The 18,339-nt window shown below is 44.2% G+C and overlaps 1 protein-coding gene and 1 pseudogene across 1 annotated transcript; one reads left to right on the top strand and one right to left on the bottom strand.

Annotated features, from left to right (window-relative positions):
* Positions 1-8,409: 8,409 nt before the first annotated feature.
* Positions 8,410-16,343, top strand: Gzma (granzyme A). Its single transcript, XM_042261870.2, has 5 exons — positions 8,410-8,538; positions 11,112-11,250; positions 13,105-13,246; positions 14,178-14,447; positions 16,107-16,343. The coding sequence occupies exons 1-5, from the start codon at positions 8,469-8,471 to the stop codon at positions 16,266-16,268; spliced, it is 783 nt and encodes a 260-aa protein (XP_042117804.2). The 5' UTR covers positions 8,410-8,468; the 3' UTR covers positions 16,269-16,343.
* Positions 16,344-17,715: 1,372 nt separating this feature from the next.
* Positions 17,716-18,276, bottom strand: LOC121822921 (large ribosomal subunit protein eL37-like; annotated as a pseudogene).
* Between the last annotated feature and the right edge of the window lie 63 nt (positions 18,277-18,339).

Below are 18,339 nucleotides of genomic sequence, written 5' to 3' on the forward strand. Positions count from 1 at the left end.
CAATGCCACCACATACCTGTCCTTCTGTGTCTGCTAAGATCCGCAGGTTTTCAGCTTGGCCTTGTTTCCGATGGGGCCTCCAGAATCGAACCCTTGCAGAAGCAGTCTTGATTGACTAAGACGGTGCCCCAGGGAAATGGGAACAAACTAGCGTTGGAGTAGGAAAATGAGACACAAAGGGCACAGTTTCAGCGACAGCCCAACAATGCTCCCCCTCGGACTGTGAAGTGTAAACACAGAGTAAAGGAGCCCTCGCTCTCCCTCATTCTCACCAGTAAGGCTTGCCTTGCTTCTTGTCTCCTTGAAGGTACAGATTCAGTCAAGACGCACAGACAGCAGAAGCAGAAGCTATTTATGAAATGAAAGTGGAAAACACTCCAGGCCCCCTTGAAAAGGACTGTGGATCTCCCAGTCAGCCAGTGTGTCCCCCTCGCGTCTCCCCCATCTCCACCCTTCCCCATCCCACCCGCTTTTATTTAACATGCGACGACCAGATGCTACATGTGCTCCTGCCATGCTATATCCCGCTCTCGCTAGAGACTAAAAAAATGGCTGCATTTGATCCTGAACTCTGAACCCCCAAAAACCGAGTTCAATAAAGCTTTTCTTGGTATAAAGTGAGTTGCCTTGGGTATTTTTCTGTAGTCATACAAAGCTAATACAGCTACACCACTTCCTCATCCACATTGATTTTCTTCTTCCTATTTATGAAATAGGAAGGCAGTTCAGTTCAACACGACTACATGGCTGGTGGTGGTTCAAACTTCAGGAGTCTGGCCCTGAGTAGTTTATTTCAGGGATATTTAAGCACATCACAACTTGGTGACAACTTTCCTGGTGATAAGTAACTCAGTTCCATGTGCACAATAAAGCAAACATAAATCTCCTTGAGGAACAATGTAAACTAAATAAATATTGGATGTGACTACCTCAAAACTTTTTGAAAAGTACATGTGACGTGTTCCAGAGAGATGGGTTCAATGCATTGACTGGGAAAAATAAGCTGATGACAAGGGTCTTGGGGAGGGTCCAGTGTGGTCTCTGGCTGCACAGATAGCACAAGAGGGCAAAGGCCACCAGGCTAGAAGGCATGTCTGCTGTCAGCCTTCTGGACAGACACCACGTATACTGTTCCTTCCCTTGAAGGAACAATCTCGTGTGCTAACATTCCACTTCCCCCTAGTGCCTGTCTGTGAGCACAAGGACCTCCATGCCTCCTACAATTTCATATATTTTAAATGAATCTCTGGTTGACATTTTAATTAAGTAGAGCTAACAAAAATGCTCATAACATTGTTGAATAAAAAAAGCTGAAAAGAACATGGCTATTGATTGAACGTAGATGAAATGTGGTGAGGAGCATGAAAATATATTTTGTAACTGCCCGACTCAAATGCAGCATGGAAGGCAAGGGCTTTATTCAGCCTCTCCACAGAGGACAGATCCAGGCTCTGATCCGGAAACAGCAGATCTTGAGCACAGCATCTCTTCACACTGAAGAGTGTCTCTTCACTCTCCAGAGGACAGAACAACTTCGCTCGCTGAAACGCAGAAACTTGTAAAGCCCGTGCCCAAAGGATGCCAAGTAGTCAAAATGGCGACTTTGGAACACTCCCAGGAAGCCCGGTGGTCTAGTTCGGCCACTACATGGGGAAAGCTGAAGCCTGGTGTACTTCAGAAGCCTCAGTTATCTGAAAACAACCCCGTTCCTTGATAGCACTTACGTAGTCTTATTTCCCAGTCAAAAGTCAAACTGTAAGTGATGGAGGAGGAGATGCCTTGCAGCCCAAGCAACAAGACCTCATTTGCCGAGTGTGTGCCAGGCACTGTGCTGGGCATGCGCACCTGCTTTCATGTAACCCTGTAACATACAGGTTATCCAAGATCAGTTTCCCCCTCGGGATTTTGAAAAAGATAGTGAGGTGGCAATAACAGCGTTTCCCTAAGGTTCTCTGAAGCTCTATAGGAGAGAATCCTTAAAAGAGACCTAATAATAAGGGCCAGCTTTCCTTCTCTTTCCCTCCTTGGGCAAAATTCCTTCTTAGGTAAACAGAGCAGTAGACATCCCTGTGAATATCCAATGAGAACAAGTTAAAAGAAGGCAAGTTACATGCAAGACCCTTTGGTCTGAGTTTGGTTTCCACTAAGCAGAAAGGGTGGAGTGTAAGGTTATCTGTACTTGATCCATCAGAAACTAGCTAAAAACACACCTTGTCTCTGCAGCCTGGGATGGGAGAGTGAGAAACCACAGACTTGCCCCAGAAGTCCTGACTGCCTCCACCCCTGACTCTCCATAGAGCTCGGAAGAGATCATTCAAGTTCCTGGGCCCCATTTCCCTTGAACTGCCAGTGAGAATGTGTCCAGGAGTATCTTCCAATCTCAGTCATCCCCAAAAGAGGCCAGGCAGTCATTCACCTCCTCACACACACCAGGCTCCACCCCGATGTGGGCTTTTGCAATCCCACACACACATCCACCATACACACATGACTTCTCAGCCCCACAGGCATACACTCACCTACAAACGAGTTTCTTCACATCCTGCAGGCAAATGCTCAGCAAATCCTGTTCTGGGCACCCTTTCCCCCCCACACCCTCCCCTATTATTCTCCATTCTAGCACTCGACTGCTTTCTTTCAAGATGCTTAACAAATTAAAATTCTTACCTATCTATAAAACTTCTAACTTCCTAGGAGCCAAGGTCCATAACGGTGATGCTAAGTTTGTGTTATCACTTTTGCTTCTTGCCCCTGAAATCTGACACCCTATCTGACACATACACACATTCAGTCAATTACTTGGGTGACCGTTTAATCAATATGATTTCAATCACTTTCCCTAATAGTCAATTCACTACTCTGCTACACAGGAGCAGATCTGTACATTCAAATTCATGTAGAAACATGCACTGACATTTTGGAATATATCAATTCACTGAGCTCTGCATAGTTTCCAAAGTTTTCCCTACCTGAAATTAAAGGTCATGTTTATTAATTCCTCTACCATTCCATCGGGAGTCTTTGAGGGATACAAAGATGTTAAAGTCCTGAATCACAGACCTGAGTTTTCCAAACCGTCTTTCATATTAAAGTTCTAGTTTTAATCATTGGCTACGGAAACGGTCAAAACTGCTCTCTTTAAAGAGGCAGGCTACTTCACTCACACTGTGTAATATCCCCCTTGCATATAATACCGAACAGGCATTCACTACAGGGCTGTCCCAAAAGCTAAAACATCTTAGTGCTTCTACTGCTGAAGCAAGGACATTCTTGAGTGAATTTGCTTTTTTGTGTGTGTTTCCTGAGAGTTCCTGACATTGAAGAACACGGTACTCCTGGAGCAGCTTGGTGTAACTGCACTGTGTGTTCTAAAGCCCTGGAATTTTGATCAGCACCAATGTCAACATAAGAGCCAAAGGCAAGCATCCCAGTTATTGTTATGGAAATAGTTTGGAAGCTGGAGAGATTGCTCAGTGGTTAAAGAGCGTGTAGCACAGGCTTAAGGACCCAAGTTCTGGTGCCAGAAATTCTCATAGATGCCAGGTGGGCAACACAGCCCACTTGTAAGTCCAGCTCGAAAAGATGGAGACAGGGACTCCCTAGAGCAAACTGGTTAGCAAGACTAACCATAGCAGAGACTTCTGGATTTCATTGAGAGATCCTGCCTCAATGACTAAAGTGGAAGAACAGTTGAAGATTCCTACTATCTACCTCAGACCTCCACATGCTCGAGTGAGTACACACACACACACACACACACACACACACACACACACACACACACACACACGGCGGGGGGGGGTGACCTCACAGACCCCTGAAGGATCTCGGGGTGCCTTACAAGCTCACAAATCACACATTGAGGTCCACTGGTTTGGAATATTGCAGTAGGCTCCCTCAGAGTGGAATACATTAAATGTTCACAGGAATGGAAAGAAAAGCTGCACCCCCAAGTTTTGAAATTTGTATCTCATTGTCAAAACCATCTGGGAAAGAACTGTTAGGACAAAGATAGTGAACTCACATTTTTCTATTTCAGATGAGATCAGTGTGTTCCGAGTGATATATATGGACATGGACAACGCTTTTCAGTTTCAAAAGGTTACAAAGCTATAGTAACCAAGACAAGAGGGACTAACGTAAGAACAGACCTATCCATGCATTTTGTAGAACTGAGATCTCAGAAACAAACCCCAATAGTTATGGTCAAATGATATTCAACAAGAAGTAAAAACAACCCTGTCAGGGAAAAATGGTTGAACAAATTAATGCTGGGATAACTGAATATTCACATACAAAAGTTGAAAATGACCCCTACCTCAACCACACACAAAATGTCACTAAAACTAGGGGCTGGGAAAAGGACACAGCAATCAGCAGCACACACTGCTCTTACAGAGGATGAGTCCAGTGCTCGGCATCTCCCACCCACCTCCAGTTCCAGAAGACCCAATGTCCTCTTCTAGATACACCGACATACACATTAAAAAATAAAATAAAGCACCGGGCGTTGGTGGCGCACGCCTTTAATCCCAGCACTCGGGAGGCAGAGCCAGGTGGATCTCTGTGAGTTCAAGGCCAGCCTGGGCTACCAAGTGAGCTCCAGGAAAGGCGCAAAGCTACACAGAGAAACCCTGTCTCGAAAAACCAAAAAAGAAAAATAAATAAATAAATAAATAAATAAAATAAAATAAATATTTGTAAAACAGTTAACTCAAACTATAACAAAAAACATTCAAAAATGAGTCTGAATATTAGAACAAAGCAGAAGACAATACTCAAGAAAATGTAGACCAGGCTGGATAGTGGTGGCATGACTTTGATCCCGGCACTTGGGAGGCAGAGGCAGATGGAGTTCTGTGAGGTCGAGGCCAGCTTGGTCTACAAAGAGAGTTCCGGGACAGCCAGGGCTATTCAGAGAAACCCTATCTTAAAGGAAGAAAGAGAGAGAGAGAGAGAGAGAGAGAGAGAGAGAGAGAGAGAGAGAGAGAGAGAGAGAGAAAGAAAGAAAGAAAGAAAGAAAGAAAGAAAGAAAGAAAGAAAGAAAGAAAGAAAGAAAGAAAGAAAGAAAGAAAGAAAGAAAGAAAGAAAGAGGGGGGGAGGGAGGGAGGGAGGGAGGGAGGGAAGGAAGGAAGGAAGGAAGGAAGGAAGGAAGGAAGGAAGGAAGGAAGGAAGGAAGGAAGGAAGGAAGGAAGGAAATACAGATGGAAGCCCCTCCAATCTTGGGTTAGTGGATGACTTTTTAAATATGGCATCCAAGATGCAAGTGATGAAGAGGGCTGGTAGGTAAGTGGAGCTTTACCAAAACTTAAAATTTCATGCTCCAAAATGCAGCATCAAGAAAGGGAAGAGGCTGGGCAGTTGTGGTGCATGTCTTTAATCCCAGCACTTGGGAGGCAGAGCCAGACAGATCTCTGTGAGTTCAAGGCCAGCCTGGGCTACAGAGCAAGATCCAGGACAGGCACCAAAACTACACAAAGAAACCCTGTCTCAAAAGAAAAAAAAAAAAAGAGGTGGGGGGAGATAGCCACAGATATAGAGAAAATATTTGCAAATCCTACATGCTATGAGAGACTTGTATTTGGAATATTTAAAGCTTAGTCTTCATTAATAAAAAAGACAACAATTTAAAAATAGGCAAAGGATGTAAATAGACATCTCAGCAAAGACATATGAATGACACATGACAAGTTCATCATCATTAGTCACTGGAGAAATGTCAATCAAAACCACAAAGACTGAAAAAGAAATTAGCAAAGTAGTGACAATATTGGCAATGATGCAGATAAATTAGAGCCCTTGTAGATTACTGGGGAAAGTCTGATACGGTGCCTCCTTTTCATTAAAGTTCCTTAGAAGAAAGGTAAACCCACAGTTACTATGCAATCACTCAGTTACTCAGTAATGGCACTAGTAGGGTACAGACCCCAAAAATGTGGAAAGAGGAGTTCACATTTAAAAATTATATGTTAAGTGTTCAGTCGCTCAAGAGTAGAAATAAGCCATGTATCCATCAACTAATGAATAAATAAATAAAGTGTAGCTTACCTATAGAGTGAAATATTATTGGCAATAAGAAGAAATAAAATACATTATTACAGGCATTACAATGTGAACTCTCAAAAGCATTGTGCTAAGTGAAAATAATTAGTTGCGGAAAAAAAAGAACTCTTTTCTATTATATGATTGCACTTACCTGAAATGCCCAGAACAGAGAAATCTATGGAGACAGAAAGTCGATTAGAGAGACCCTGATGGGGCCACAGTTAATTGATAAAAAGGTTCTTGGGGGAAATGTCTTACAGTTAGATTATAATGGTGACTATATAACTCTGGAAGGATGCCTTAAATGAGAGGAGTAATGGTACATGAATCACACCTTATCAAGCAATTAAAAGCCAAAAAAATTGAGAAACTATGATGACAGTTATATAGAAACAGAATTGACAATGTCTCCTTTTTCACTTGGTGCAAGTGTGACTTTAAAAAAAAAAAAAGTGAGAAGAAAACTATTCACCCAAACCAGAAGCCTGGTATCTCATTGCTGTTACTGAAAATGATAAAACCCTGGTGCTCTCTGAGATCTGGGAAAAAGAACCGCAGATGTCTCAGCAGGGGTCCCTTCTAAAGTCATGTGACTTCTAAAGAAGCACTCACTAGGTCTGAAGTCACAAGGGTGTTAACTGTGGGGCTGTGTGGTTTAACACCAGATATCCTGGTGGAACATATGGCCAGGGGCCTCACTCTCAAGACCACTTCCTTGGCTCCGACAGAGAGCTCAAGACTTTCTACTAGAAACAAAGCCAGCGCTGTCCTCCCAAGACTGGCCATGTGTTTGGTCTGTTTTAAGAAATCAACATATCCCACTGTTGGGACAAAATAACCTGACTCTTGCTGTCCTTCAAAACTGAGGCAGGAGCTTCAGTCCATAAATCTTCCTCTGGACCTCCACTTGTATTTTTCTTATCAATTCTTATAACCCAAGAAAATAGCTAAAAAGAAACATGTCTGGTGATCAATTTTAGGACTTAAAAAAAAATTCCAAGTGTGTGTGTGTGTGTGTGTGTGTGTGTGTGTGTGTACATGTGTACGCACATGTGTGAAGAGACTAGAGGTTGACACTGGGCATCTTCCTCCAACACTTCCCACTATTCTTTGAGACAGGGTCTCTCACTAACCCTGGAGCCAGTGCAGCAAGATCTCCGTCTCTTGGCTTTCCGGTTCTGGGATTACATGCACACACTGCTGCACTCAGATTGTTATGTAGGTTCTGAGAGTCCATACTCGGGTCCTCGTCTTTATGTGGCAGTACTTGACCAACTGGCACCGAAAACTCTGTTTTGTTTTGTTTAATTCATCTATTTATTTTACATCCCAGCCACAGCCTTCCCCCCCCCCACCATCCTCCCCTTCCAGTCCCTCTCCCCCATTCCCCTCCCGTACCCCCAATCCCCTCCTCTCTGTCTCTATCCAAGAAAGGGCAGGTCTCCTATGAGTATCAATAAAAACCTGGTATATCGAGTTGCAGTAAGACTAAGCACCTCCCCAATGTATTAAGGCTGGGCAAGGTGACCCAGTATGAGAAGTAGGGTCCCAAAAGGCAGTAAAAGAGTTGGAGACTCTTAGGAGTCCCACAAGAGGACCAAGCTACACAACTGTAACACATATGCAGAGTGCCTAGGTCAGTCTCATGGAGGCTCTCTGGTTGTTGGTTCAGACTCTGTGGACCCCTATGAACCCAGCTTAGCTGATTGTGCAAGCCTTCCGGCTCCCTAAACACTCCTTTCTCCCCAGGATTGCTGAACTCTGCCTCATGTTTGGCTGTGGGTCTCTGCACCTGCTTCCATCAGTTGCTGGATGACGCCTCTCTGATGACAATCTGGTCACAGGAGAAGGCCATTTCAGGCTACTTATCTACTACTGCTAGGGGTCTAAGCTGGGGTCCTCCCCATAGACCCCCGGGAGATTCCCCTGCACCAGACTTCCACCGGACCCCAAAATGGCCCCCACCCCAGCAGTCCCCCCAACACTCTTCTCCCCACCTCCCACCTGCGCCCCCCAACCTGATCACTCATGCAAAACTCTGATTTTCAGGTTTTCAAAGAGTTCCTACTAATGGATACTGACGATAATATTGCTGGTGATGAAAATATCCCAACTGAGTCATTTCTAGCCTCTTCTTCAGAACTATATTCTAATGGCCACAAGGTTCCCTTCCCCTCAACTGCTGGGTAGGAGGACACGTGGCCCTCTGCACCCCGCATCACTAACACAGTCAAACATGCGCACCCCACCCCCGCCCCGTGATGAGGGATCACGTCTGCTTTCCTCTCTTTTAGTTTCATTTTCCAACTCCACACCTAGAAATCTGAAAGAGAAGAAATGAAACCACATCCTTTGTACTCTCATATATAGGTGGAAAGAGACAAAACCAGAGTTCCCTGCTGATTGATGTGGGGTGAGCCACAATGAAGAACTTCTGCGCTCCCCGGGTGTCTTCCCTTGCCACTGTCTTTTTTCTCCTGCTAATTCCTGAAGGTAAGGCAGACTCACGGCATTCCCATCGCAACCATAATGGCTCGGATTTTTGTGATGCTTTAACAATGGTGCCTTATTTATAACGGTTAGAATTCCCAAGGCCCAGGAGCGTTTAGCATTCGTTTTTGAATTATATTTATTTTAGAAGAAAAAAATATTTATTTGTAATTTCTTACCAAAAATTGGCAAAACCACCGATGGGTAGTTGCTGCCGACTTATAGCTTGCATTTTGCTTTAAAAGACAACGTGGAAATGAGCAAACGAATGAATGAAATGCTCTCGAGTTGGGAAACCAAGCTCTAGATTTCAAGAAAGGAAGTAGTGGTGGGGCTTCCCGTTCTCTCTCCAAATACTGTACAGACAGCTTTGAAGAGAGGAGAGCTGAGTCTGAGCTAGACAGCAGAAACCAGTGAGGACTGGTAGGTGCTTCTCACTATTGAGCACTTGGTCATCGTTTCCCTAGCAAGTCTTCCGGACCCTGAGGAAGACCTCTCGCTGACTCCTTAGGAGAGCTGGAGTATTTGCTCTCCAGCTGCTTCTTCCGCATAATAAGTAGTAACCCATATTCCTGTGTGAGAACAACAGCTTCGGAGGGGTTCTCAACGTTCCTTGGAGAACCTGCTAGGAAGCTTGGCATGGGCGTAAAATGGCTAGCAAGTACAAAGTCAGCCATGATTTCTCCCAGGACCCATCAGCTTTTAGAGGTAGAAGCGATGGGCAGGAATTTCAAAAGAAGTTCTAGTGTCAACCTTATACCCACCAATGAAAAGAAATTTTAAAACAAGGTGGAAAGATATTTGGGACCAAAAGTGGACACATGACCTGCACAGCATAGCCCAAGGGTACCCAGTCATGTCAAATCCCCCCAAACCATAAGAGTAGAGCAGATTTCCTTTTTCCTTCTTTCTTTATAATTGGATTTTTGTATTTTTTTTAACCCAATTATTTATATATATATATATATATATATATATATATATATATATATATATATATATATATATATATATATATATCCTTCAAGGGAAACCATAAAAGCAGCTTTTTTCTATTACACTTGGTTTTCTGTGTTCAGAAGGAGCTGTGTGACCCAAAAAGAGAAAATGCAAGAAAGCAGTGCTTTGTATTCGGGACTAGTCAGAATAACCTGGAAGACCTTTTCAAGACAAAGTCTGAATGTCACAGCTCCTGCCTCCGAAATTCTACTAAATCCAATTCTGAATGGGGAGGAGTAGTTGCTAGTGTTTAAAAGCTTCCTGTCCACGCTAATCCTATCCCAAACCTTTTTAAGTCCAGTTAGTGGCAGACCTGGCCTTATGCTCAGGCTGACATGAGCTCAGGCACAGAGCTCTACAAAGGAGAAAGTTCTCGAATTCATGACTCCTGGTGTCCAGACCCTCCTTTGTAGTCTAGCTCTGTAAGAGTCACCCCAAGAAAGCTTGGGATGTGGTCACTGTTCCTTTGGTTCTATCCAAGTCTATTTCTAGAGCCTAAAATTCGGCCTTCCCTATCCCTTCACGGAAAGTGGACCATGTACCCTCTTTTCCAGCCTCTCACCCTCCTCAACCTGGTGAGAAGTTCCAGGCCTTACCACTGATACTTAAGAATTTGGCAATTAGTTTGACTTCTCTGTGGAATAGGAGATTTCGATTCCTACTCAAGAAACCATAACTCTCGGCCAACCGTCAGAAGTATTTGAGAATCCAAGATTATCTTGTGTAGAAGTTGCAAAACTGCAGCTCGCCACAAGGGCACGGTGTCCTCTCCACTGTCACATGTACTCGCCTTGTGCCTATGTGTCTCTCTGTCCTGGTCCTCTCTGAAGGTGTCTGCCATCCTGGTCCAGCTCATGCAAGTTTTAATGAAGTGGACTATCTACTCACACATCCACTCCTTTTCACTCTACTCATTCAACTCATCTGTGAAGGGTGAAAACTAAACCACGTTTGGTCTGAGGATGGAAGCGGATCCTCAGGGGAGACCAGTGTTACTCTCTCCACTTATGAATGAGAGGGATGCTCTTAATACCTGAAATCTCACAGGGACCAAAGTCTTCATGGAGGGTCCCAGCTACAAGGTGCTAACATCAATGTGCATACTATGTTTTTACACGGCCTCTGAGTGGAAGGGGGAAGTGACAGGCTTCTACAATCCATTCCTAGCCTGCTTCTCCAATTAACTCTCATCCAGAAGGGAGCGGGAGCAGGTTAGGGCTGCATCAACACCAGCATCCCCTCTAGCAACCGCCAATGGTATCGGCCACTGCCCAGCTCTCTGCCCTTGGCAAAGCCTGAGCTCTGAGGCTACAGTTGTGACAGGTTTCCAGCAGAATGGTCCCTGGAACACCAGTGGGCTTCTGTGGATGCGACAGCAGGGACTTCTCGGGAGCCCCAAGGGCCAAGACTTAGGGTCAGACATCCCAAGGTCTACATAGAGAAAAAGAGGAGGGTAAACATAGGTCGTACCAAATTCCCTCCAAAGTCTAAAGGCGTGCCTTGTCCCAGGAATATGGCTTTCTTGAAGAGTTACTTGGAGTGGGCACTCACCTGAATTTCCCTTTTCTATTGAACAGGTGGCTGTGTAAGAATCATTGGAGGAGATACAGTGGTTCCTCATTCAAGACCTTACATGGCCCTACTTAGAGGAAAAGGCATCTGTGCTGGCACTTTGATTGCAAAAGACTGGGTGTTGACTGCTGCCCATTGCAAGCTGTAAGTTTTGGGGGTTAAAGTTTTGTAGAAATATTCTAATGAGGAGAAATAATAAAAATACTATATCTCACTAACACATGGGAAAGTCACAAATATTTTTATATGTAAGTGAAATCCTTGACAAGTTGTGTTGATCTGGAAGGAAATTAAGCCCAGGTTTGTCACAAGAAGCCAAGGCAATGAGGATACAGTGTCTGCAAGCTCTGTCGGAAGGTCCCCACTATGAGGGGGAAAAAAAGAGATCACTGGCTTGGGGGGGGGGGGGCACAGGGAGGTGGAAGTGGATCTGGGAGGAAATAGGGGAGGAGCAGAAGTGAATATGATCAAACTACATTGTATCAAAGATTTTTTTTTAAAAGAACAGAAAGATAATAAACGGGTTTGTTAAGTGGAAATAAAATCACTTTGGCTGTTTTATAAAGGGAGGATCACTCCCGAGAATTAGTAAGCCAGTGAACTGGGGTAAGGCAAAAATACCAGCGGGCCACTAGACTCCTGACCCTATATGGGTCATTACATAGCACCCACCCCTCCCATTTCTCCAGAGCATATTCCATTTGTTGAGTGAAGCCCATGTGGAAAAGGGCTTCGGGTCCTTCTCGGCCAAATGGCTTCTTTCATCTGTCATCACGATGGCATTTTCCCAGTGCCTAAGCTCCTGCCACAGTGCTCCGTGGGCGACAAAACTTCCATCTAACTAAAATTACAAATTTACTTCTTTGGTCATGCACTAGAGTCCTAGTAGCTACATGTGACTCATGGTTTTGGGGCCATGCAATATACAGACCATAGTATTATCAAAGCATGCTCTGGAATGTACAGTTATGACGTCTTACGTGAGACCAGCCTCAGCTGGTGCAATAGAGAAAAGACAGTGTGAATGTTGCTCAGTTTGGTGTATAATGAGTTGTGAATGACAAGAGCCATAAGCATAAACACATTAGGAAATGTCTGCGCCCCAAGAGGCATGTACATAGGATTTCTTGCTAAGCCGTCTGTTTCTGGAAGCTTTCCCCCATCCGAGTTTGTTCCCTTACAAAGAGATCAGGCAGAAACTGTTTTCCAGCCCCCAGCAGCCTTCGTTTCCTGCCTCCGGATCTCCTGGGAGCTCTGCTTTTCAGGGATTTGCAGCCTAATCCTCTACCTCAGCTAATCAGGGAGAGGAAAGAGTGAAAACAAACCCAAGATTTGGATTTGCTGCAGTGAACGTCTCTCATTTGATTTTCCTATAAACCTGTTATCTTGTTATAAATAAGCTGTTGGTGGCTCAGATGTCATTTGTCCCCTCAAAAGTTCATTTGCTGGAAGTTTGGTCCCTAGGGTAGCCACACTGAGAGGTGGTTGGGACCTTTAAGAGATAGATCATGGGGGCTCCATTCTGGTAACAGGATGAATGTAGGCTTCAGGGTTGGCCAGTTACCACGAAGGGTAGCTTGTTATAAATCAAGCTCGGTTTCTGGTCCCTCGCTTGCCTCCTCTGTCACTCAGCTGATCCTCCTCACACATCCTCATCCCTCAGAGCACTTCCCCACCATGGGCTGACATGTCACATGACCCTCATTAGAAACCCAGCAGATGCTGACACCTAACTCTTGAACTACAAAACTGTGAGCCAAAGGAAACTTCTATTCTTTATAGCACACCCAGCCCTGGATATTTTGTTAAAGCTACATAAATCTAAAATAGTAATGTTAACAGATTCATACACACCTTACCCTTCAAGGCAGGCATATTCTTCCAAGCAACAAAATTTCTCCAAAAGCAACATTTACATCAATGGCATAATGAAACTGCTCAACACATATTGTGACCAGTTCCTGATTAAACTAGTGACTAGTATTGTGTCTATTACAGGGGGAAACGTTCTCAGGTCATCCTTGGAGCTCACTCAATAGACAAGGATGAGCCAGAAAAACAGAAATTATCCATTAAGAAAGCATTTCCCTACCCATGCTTTGACGAGGATACACATGAGGGTGATCTGCAACTTTTACAGGTATATACCTTTGGTTGTTGTTTCAGTCACAAAACCTTCTAAAGTTTCACGACTTGCATAAAAGTATGTTCCTAGTTCCCCACCTGGTAAAAATAAGGGAGTTCCCCAGAGATAGGTAAGAAGTTCAAACATTAATATTCATTGCAGTTGGCAGTTTCTTTGGGCTGACAACCAGCTCCCAAATAAAGACATGGAGACTTATTATTAAGAATGCTCCGTCTTAGCTTAGGCTCCTCCCACCCGCTCTTTTAACTTAACTTAAACTGTTTCTATTCATCTACATTTTGCCTTGAGGCTTTTTTCCTTTCTTTCATTCTGTGTGTCCTACTTCCCTGCTTCCCCCATGTCTGGCGGCTGGCCCCTGGTGTCTCCCTGGCATCTCTTTTTGTTTGTTTGTTTGTTTGTTTGTTTGTTTGTTTGTTTGTTTTTCAAGACGGGGTTTCTCTGTGTAGCTTTGCGCCTTTCCTGGAACTCGCTCGGTAGACCAGGCTAGCCTCGAACTCACAAAGATCCACCTGCCTCTGCCTCCCAAGTGCTGGGATTAAAGGTGTGCGCCCCCGCCGCCGCCGCCGCCGCCGCCGCCACCACCACCACCACCACCACCACCTGGCTCCCTGTCATCTCTTTTTCTTTCTTTTCCTGAACCTAAATTCCTCCTCCTCCCACTTACTCTCCCTGCCCAGAAGTCCCACCTATGCCTCCTCCATCACTATTGGTCATTCAGCTTTTTATTAGACCAATCAGGTGCCTTAGACAGGCAAGGTAAAACAGCAACACATTTTTACATAGTTAAACAAATATTCTACAACATAAGTAAATGCAACACACCTTTGCTTAGTTAAACAAATGCAATACATCTTTGCTTAGTTAAACAAATATTCCGCAACAATTCAATTCATACGCTTAACTGTTTATGTTTGTCTTCCCACAGTTAAATGGAAAAGCAGCCATTAACAAAAATGTGGCAATCCTTGCCCTGCCTAAAAAGGGAGGTGATGTGAAACCAGGAACCAGATGCCGTGTTGCAGGATGGGGGAAATTTCAGAATAAATCACCTCCCTCTTCTACTCTGAGGGAAGTCAACATTACTGTCATAGACAGAAAGATCTGCAATGACGAAAAACACTATAATTTTAATCCTGTAATTGGACTAAATATGATTTGTGCAGGAAACCTCCATGGTGGAAAGGACTCATGCCAAGTAAGTGAAATGAGATAGAGTGTGTTAGCTATTGGAGCAAGGCACAGGGGTGTAGATGGTGTGACGTTATGTTTGGTCTTGTCGGGGCATTGGCTTCTACGGGTTCCTATTGTGTTTGTTTGTTTGTTTGTTTGTTTGTTTGTTTGTTTGTCTGTTTGTTGAGACAGGGAGTCTCACTATGTAGCTCTGGCTACCCTGGAACTCACTATGTAGATCAGGCTGGACTGGAACTCACAGAGATCCACCAGCTTCTTCCTCCCCAGTGCTGGGATTAAAGGCCTGTACTCCCATGCTCAGCCTTCTATTGTGTGTTTTGAAATTTGGTAAGATCTAGGTCAATAAAATAACACACTCAGCTCCAAAGAGTCAGTAAAAATAAGAATCCACTGCTAGGACCATGGATGACCTATACATTGACTTTGTTTCATATATTAAACAAAACAAACAAACCACTTAGAAGAAGTGGTGAGAGTTTTCCCAGTCTTCATGTTATCATATAGATACAAACAAGATACATAAAATTCTAGAGTTCCTGGAGAGCCTTTAGTCTTTCCCACCTCACCACACCCAAAAAGCTCAACTGCCTTTGATAAGGAGATATTTGAAATGCCAGCCATTCACAAACCTGGCCAGGGACCTGGGACTAGAGTAAACAATTTCAGGCATGACCCTCACCAGAAAATGTATAAGCCTCCCTCCCAGGGTCCCCCAAAACATGAGGGACAGGACCTGGTTAGAGACAAGAATTAAAAAGAACACTTCGCAAATGTTTAGACTCTCAGTTCTAGCTTGTTAGTTCTCACCTTTCCACAAGACCCCAAAGAGTCTCCCGGGATGCGGGCAGTGTGTCTATCAACAGCGAAGGAGTCAGTGGAACTATGCCTTGTCTTCAGGACCAAGGTCGGCCAAATGCCGAGAAGAAATGGCCCCTGTCCTTAGCACTTTCCTTCTCTTTACTTAACCCTGCCTTACTCAATGCCTCCCACAGCCTCCACTGAAGGCACCCAGGAACCTGACTTTCCCTCCTGGGGATTTATATACAACACACTGAGGCCACAAGCAGCATCCCAGGATGCCCCTCCCCTGGGACCAGCCCCTGTACCCACAGAGGCTCAGCAGTGCTCCCCTGTCCTCTCAGTGCCCTAGGCTGGCTGCTGAGGAATCCAGCCTATGGGGCTGAATCTACACATTCCAGATGCTCTAACAAGAAGGGAATGTATCTCAGCAGGGATGGCCACGGTTCTCATGTGATCTATTTACCTCATACAGACATAAAGACAGCTTTTCCCTGAAAGGAGGACTTGAATTTTCTTTCTTTGGGAAAATAGTTATCTTCTAGAGGGACCAGGAAACATGGCGGTTACTCTTACCTAAGTGTATCATCTGTGCCTGCCTGTTTCACTCCATGTTGAAAAAAATAATCAAGGGGATGGCTTTCTGGAAAAAGACAACTGATATTCAAATCAGTGGCTAAAATATGTAAAACAACTTTCGTTGCAGCTTTCATTAATCTATACATATTAAAATATTGCTAGGCATCTTAATGTTTTAAGCAGTAATTTTCAGTGAAGTCTAGGCTGCTCTTCACACTAAGTGCTACAGAACTTCTTCATCACTCATACTGATCTCACCTCATCCCACCCCTCTTCTCTCCCCCAGGGAGATTCTGGAAGCCCTCTGGTGTGTGATGGTATTTTCCGAGGCATCACAGCTTTTGGCCTTAAGGGGAAATGTGGCGATCCCCGTGGGCCTGGCATCTATACCTCTCTCTCAAAGAAACATCTCAGCTGGGTAATTAAGACTATGAAGGGCACCGTTTAGATGCATGAATTTCATTTCATCTGCTGTCACTTCTGCATCTAATCACAAATAAAAATCAATTGAATGACTGCCGCACGTGTTTCTCTATGGCAGTGTTCTTGGGTCTCTGTCAGCAAAACCAAGAGTCAGAAGGCAATGATATGGACAATGCAGGAGGGAGACAAGAAAGCCAGGGCCTCTGGGCAGTGGTGGCCCATGCCTTTAACCCCAGCACTCGAGAGGCAGAGCCAGGTGGATCTCTGTGAGTTCGAGGCCAGCCTGGGCTACAGAGTGAGTTCCAGGAAAGGCGCAAAGCTACACAGAGAAATCCTGTCTCGAAAAACCAAAAAAAAGAAAGAAAGAAAGCCAGGGCCACAACAGTGTCATCCATGGGTGCAGGGACAGGGGAGTTTCTCCCTGGACAATGCATTTGACTCTCCGCAGATCTGTCTGACAGTCAACACAGTGGAGGGCTCAGGCGTTCTGAACCGCTCTGGAGTGTAGCAGTGAAAAGGAGAAAGCCTGGCTCACACTCTCACACCTCCACACCACACACCACTACTCGTATTTATATGCAAGGAGTGAGAGGCCAGATCTCAGAAATGACTCAAGCGTCGTTTCCCTAGGCCGATGTGCATTGCCTCCAGTCCTCTGGACTAAGATGAAGCATAGCATCAAAGGCTGAAGGAGAACAGAAATTGGAGTTCTAGGAGATACAAATGAAATGCCTGGCAAGCCAAGAAAAGGATGTAACAGAAAGTCAAACTGCTCCTTGGTAGTTTTCACTTCAGCCTTGGATTATCTAGGTGATCTCTTGGTTCTCCTTGTCTGTGAGCCTGGGTTGATGTCACCGTCATGGTGGTTACAGTGATTGCCATGTCCTCATAGGGATAGAGTAATGAATTGTGATCTAAACATTTTCTTGAGAAAAAAAAAAAAATGCCCTGTGCTTGCTCAGCATTTTTAATTTAGTGGATAGTCATCATCCCGGCAGCCATTTTAAAATGGGATCATGGGAACAAATTCCTTCAATTTCCATATGAAATGTTTATATGTATGTATGTAGTTATGCATGTATGTATACACATACATACATAATCCCTGTCCTATCCAAAAACATACACTAATAGTCAGCTTTTGAAGCCAATGAAGAAGCAAAACTCAGGCTGATTAAAACATGGGCTTTCAGTGATGGTTGTCCACCAGATTCATGGGCCTATCCAGAATCACCACTGCCCAGGACCCACCTCCAGAGATCCTGAGTCAATTAATATTGGTGGATTCCTCACATTAGCACCCCAACAAGGCTGATAACACCCAAGAATCAGACTCCCTGAACTATAAAATAAAGTGTCTACTAGAGGGGTTCTGGGCTGATATCTTTGGCATCTCATAATCTTTAATATAGATTTAGGATTTTAATTAAATTCCATTTTTTTGAAGCCAAAACATTTATTTTATGACTGATTTAAATCCTCAAGATGAACTGGATGCTGGCAACAGCTGCCCTCTTGGGTTTAGGTGTTGTCCCTTCACGGAATCCATGTCTGAATCCTCGATAGACAATTTTTAGGTACCTCATCCACCCAGTCCGGTACTGTTTCGCCTCTTAGCCCGGGCATTCCAGTTACAGTTTCTCTTGCACTTGGCCAGGTAGCCACATTTGCCACAGGTCAACTTCTGAAGGTGCTAGGCCTTAGAGCCACAGCGGCGGCACAATGTTTGTGTCTTATTGTGACACTTTCCAAAGGATGACGCTCCTTTCATTACCTTGCTTCTGCTGCCGAGGCCAGAGAGACTGGAAAACCTGCATTCCATTTCTTAAATTGTTGACTTGAACCCTCATGCATTGCTAGTTGAAGTACAAATGTACCTTTCTTTCTGGAAAAGTTACTGTGTCTGTTGAAGATGAACCTGATATATTTATAATCTAGCGATTCCACATACCAAACTGAAATGAGTGTGTTGTCCACCAAAGACATGTTCAGTAATGTACATACCAGATTAATTACTAAAACCCCAAACTGCAAATAACTTAAACAGCCATTCCTAGTAAATAAACAAGTTTATACTCATAGGGTAAAATGTATAG

This window comes from Peromyscus maniculatus, chromosome 15, assembly GCF_049852395.1.
Source record: "Peromyscus maniculatus bairdii isolate BWxNUB_F1_BW_parent chromosome 15, HU_Pman_BW_mat_3.1, whole genome shotgun sequence".
NCBI lineage: Eukaryota > Metazoa > Chordata > Mammalia > Rodentia > Cricetidae > Peromyscus > Peromyscus maniculatus.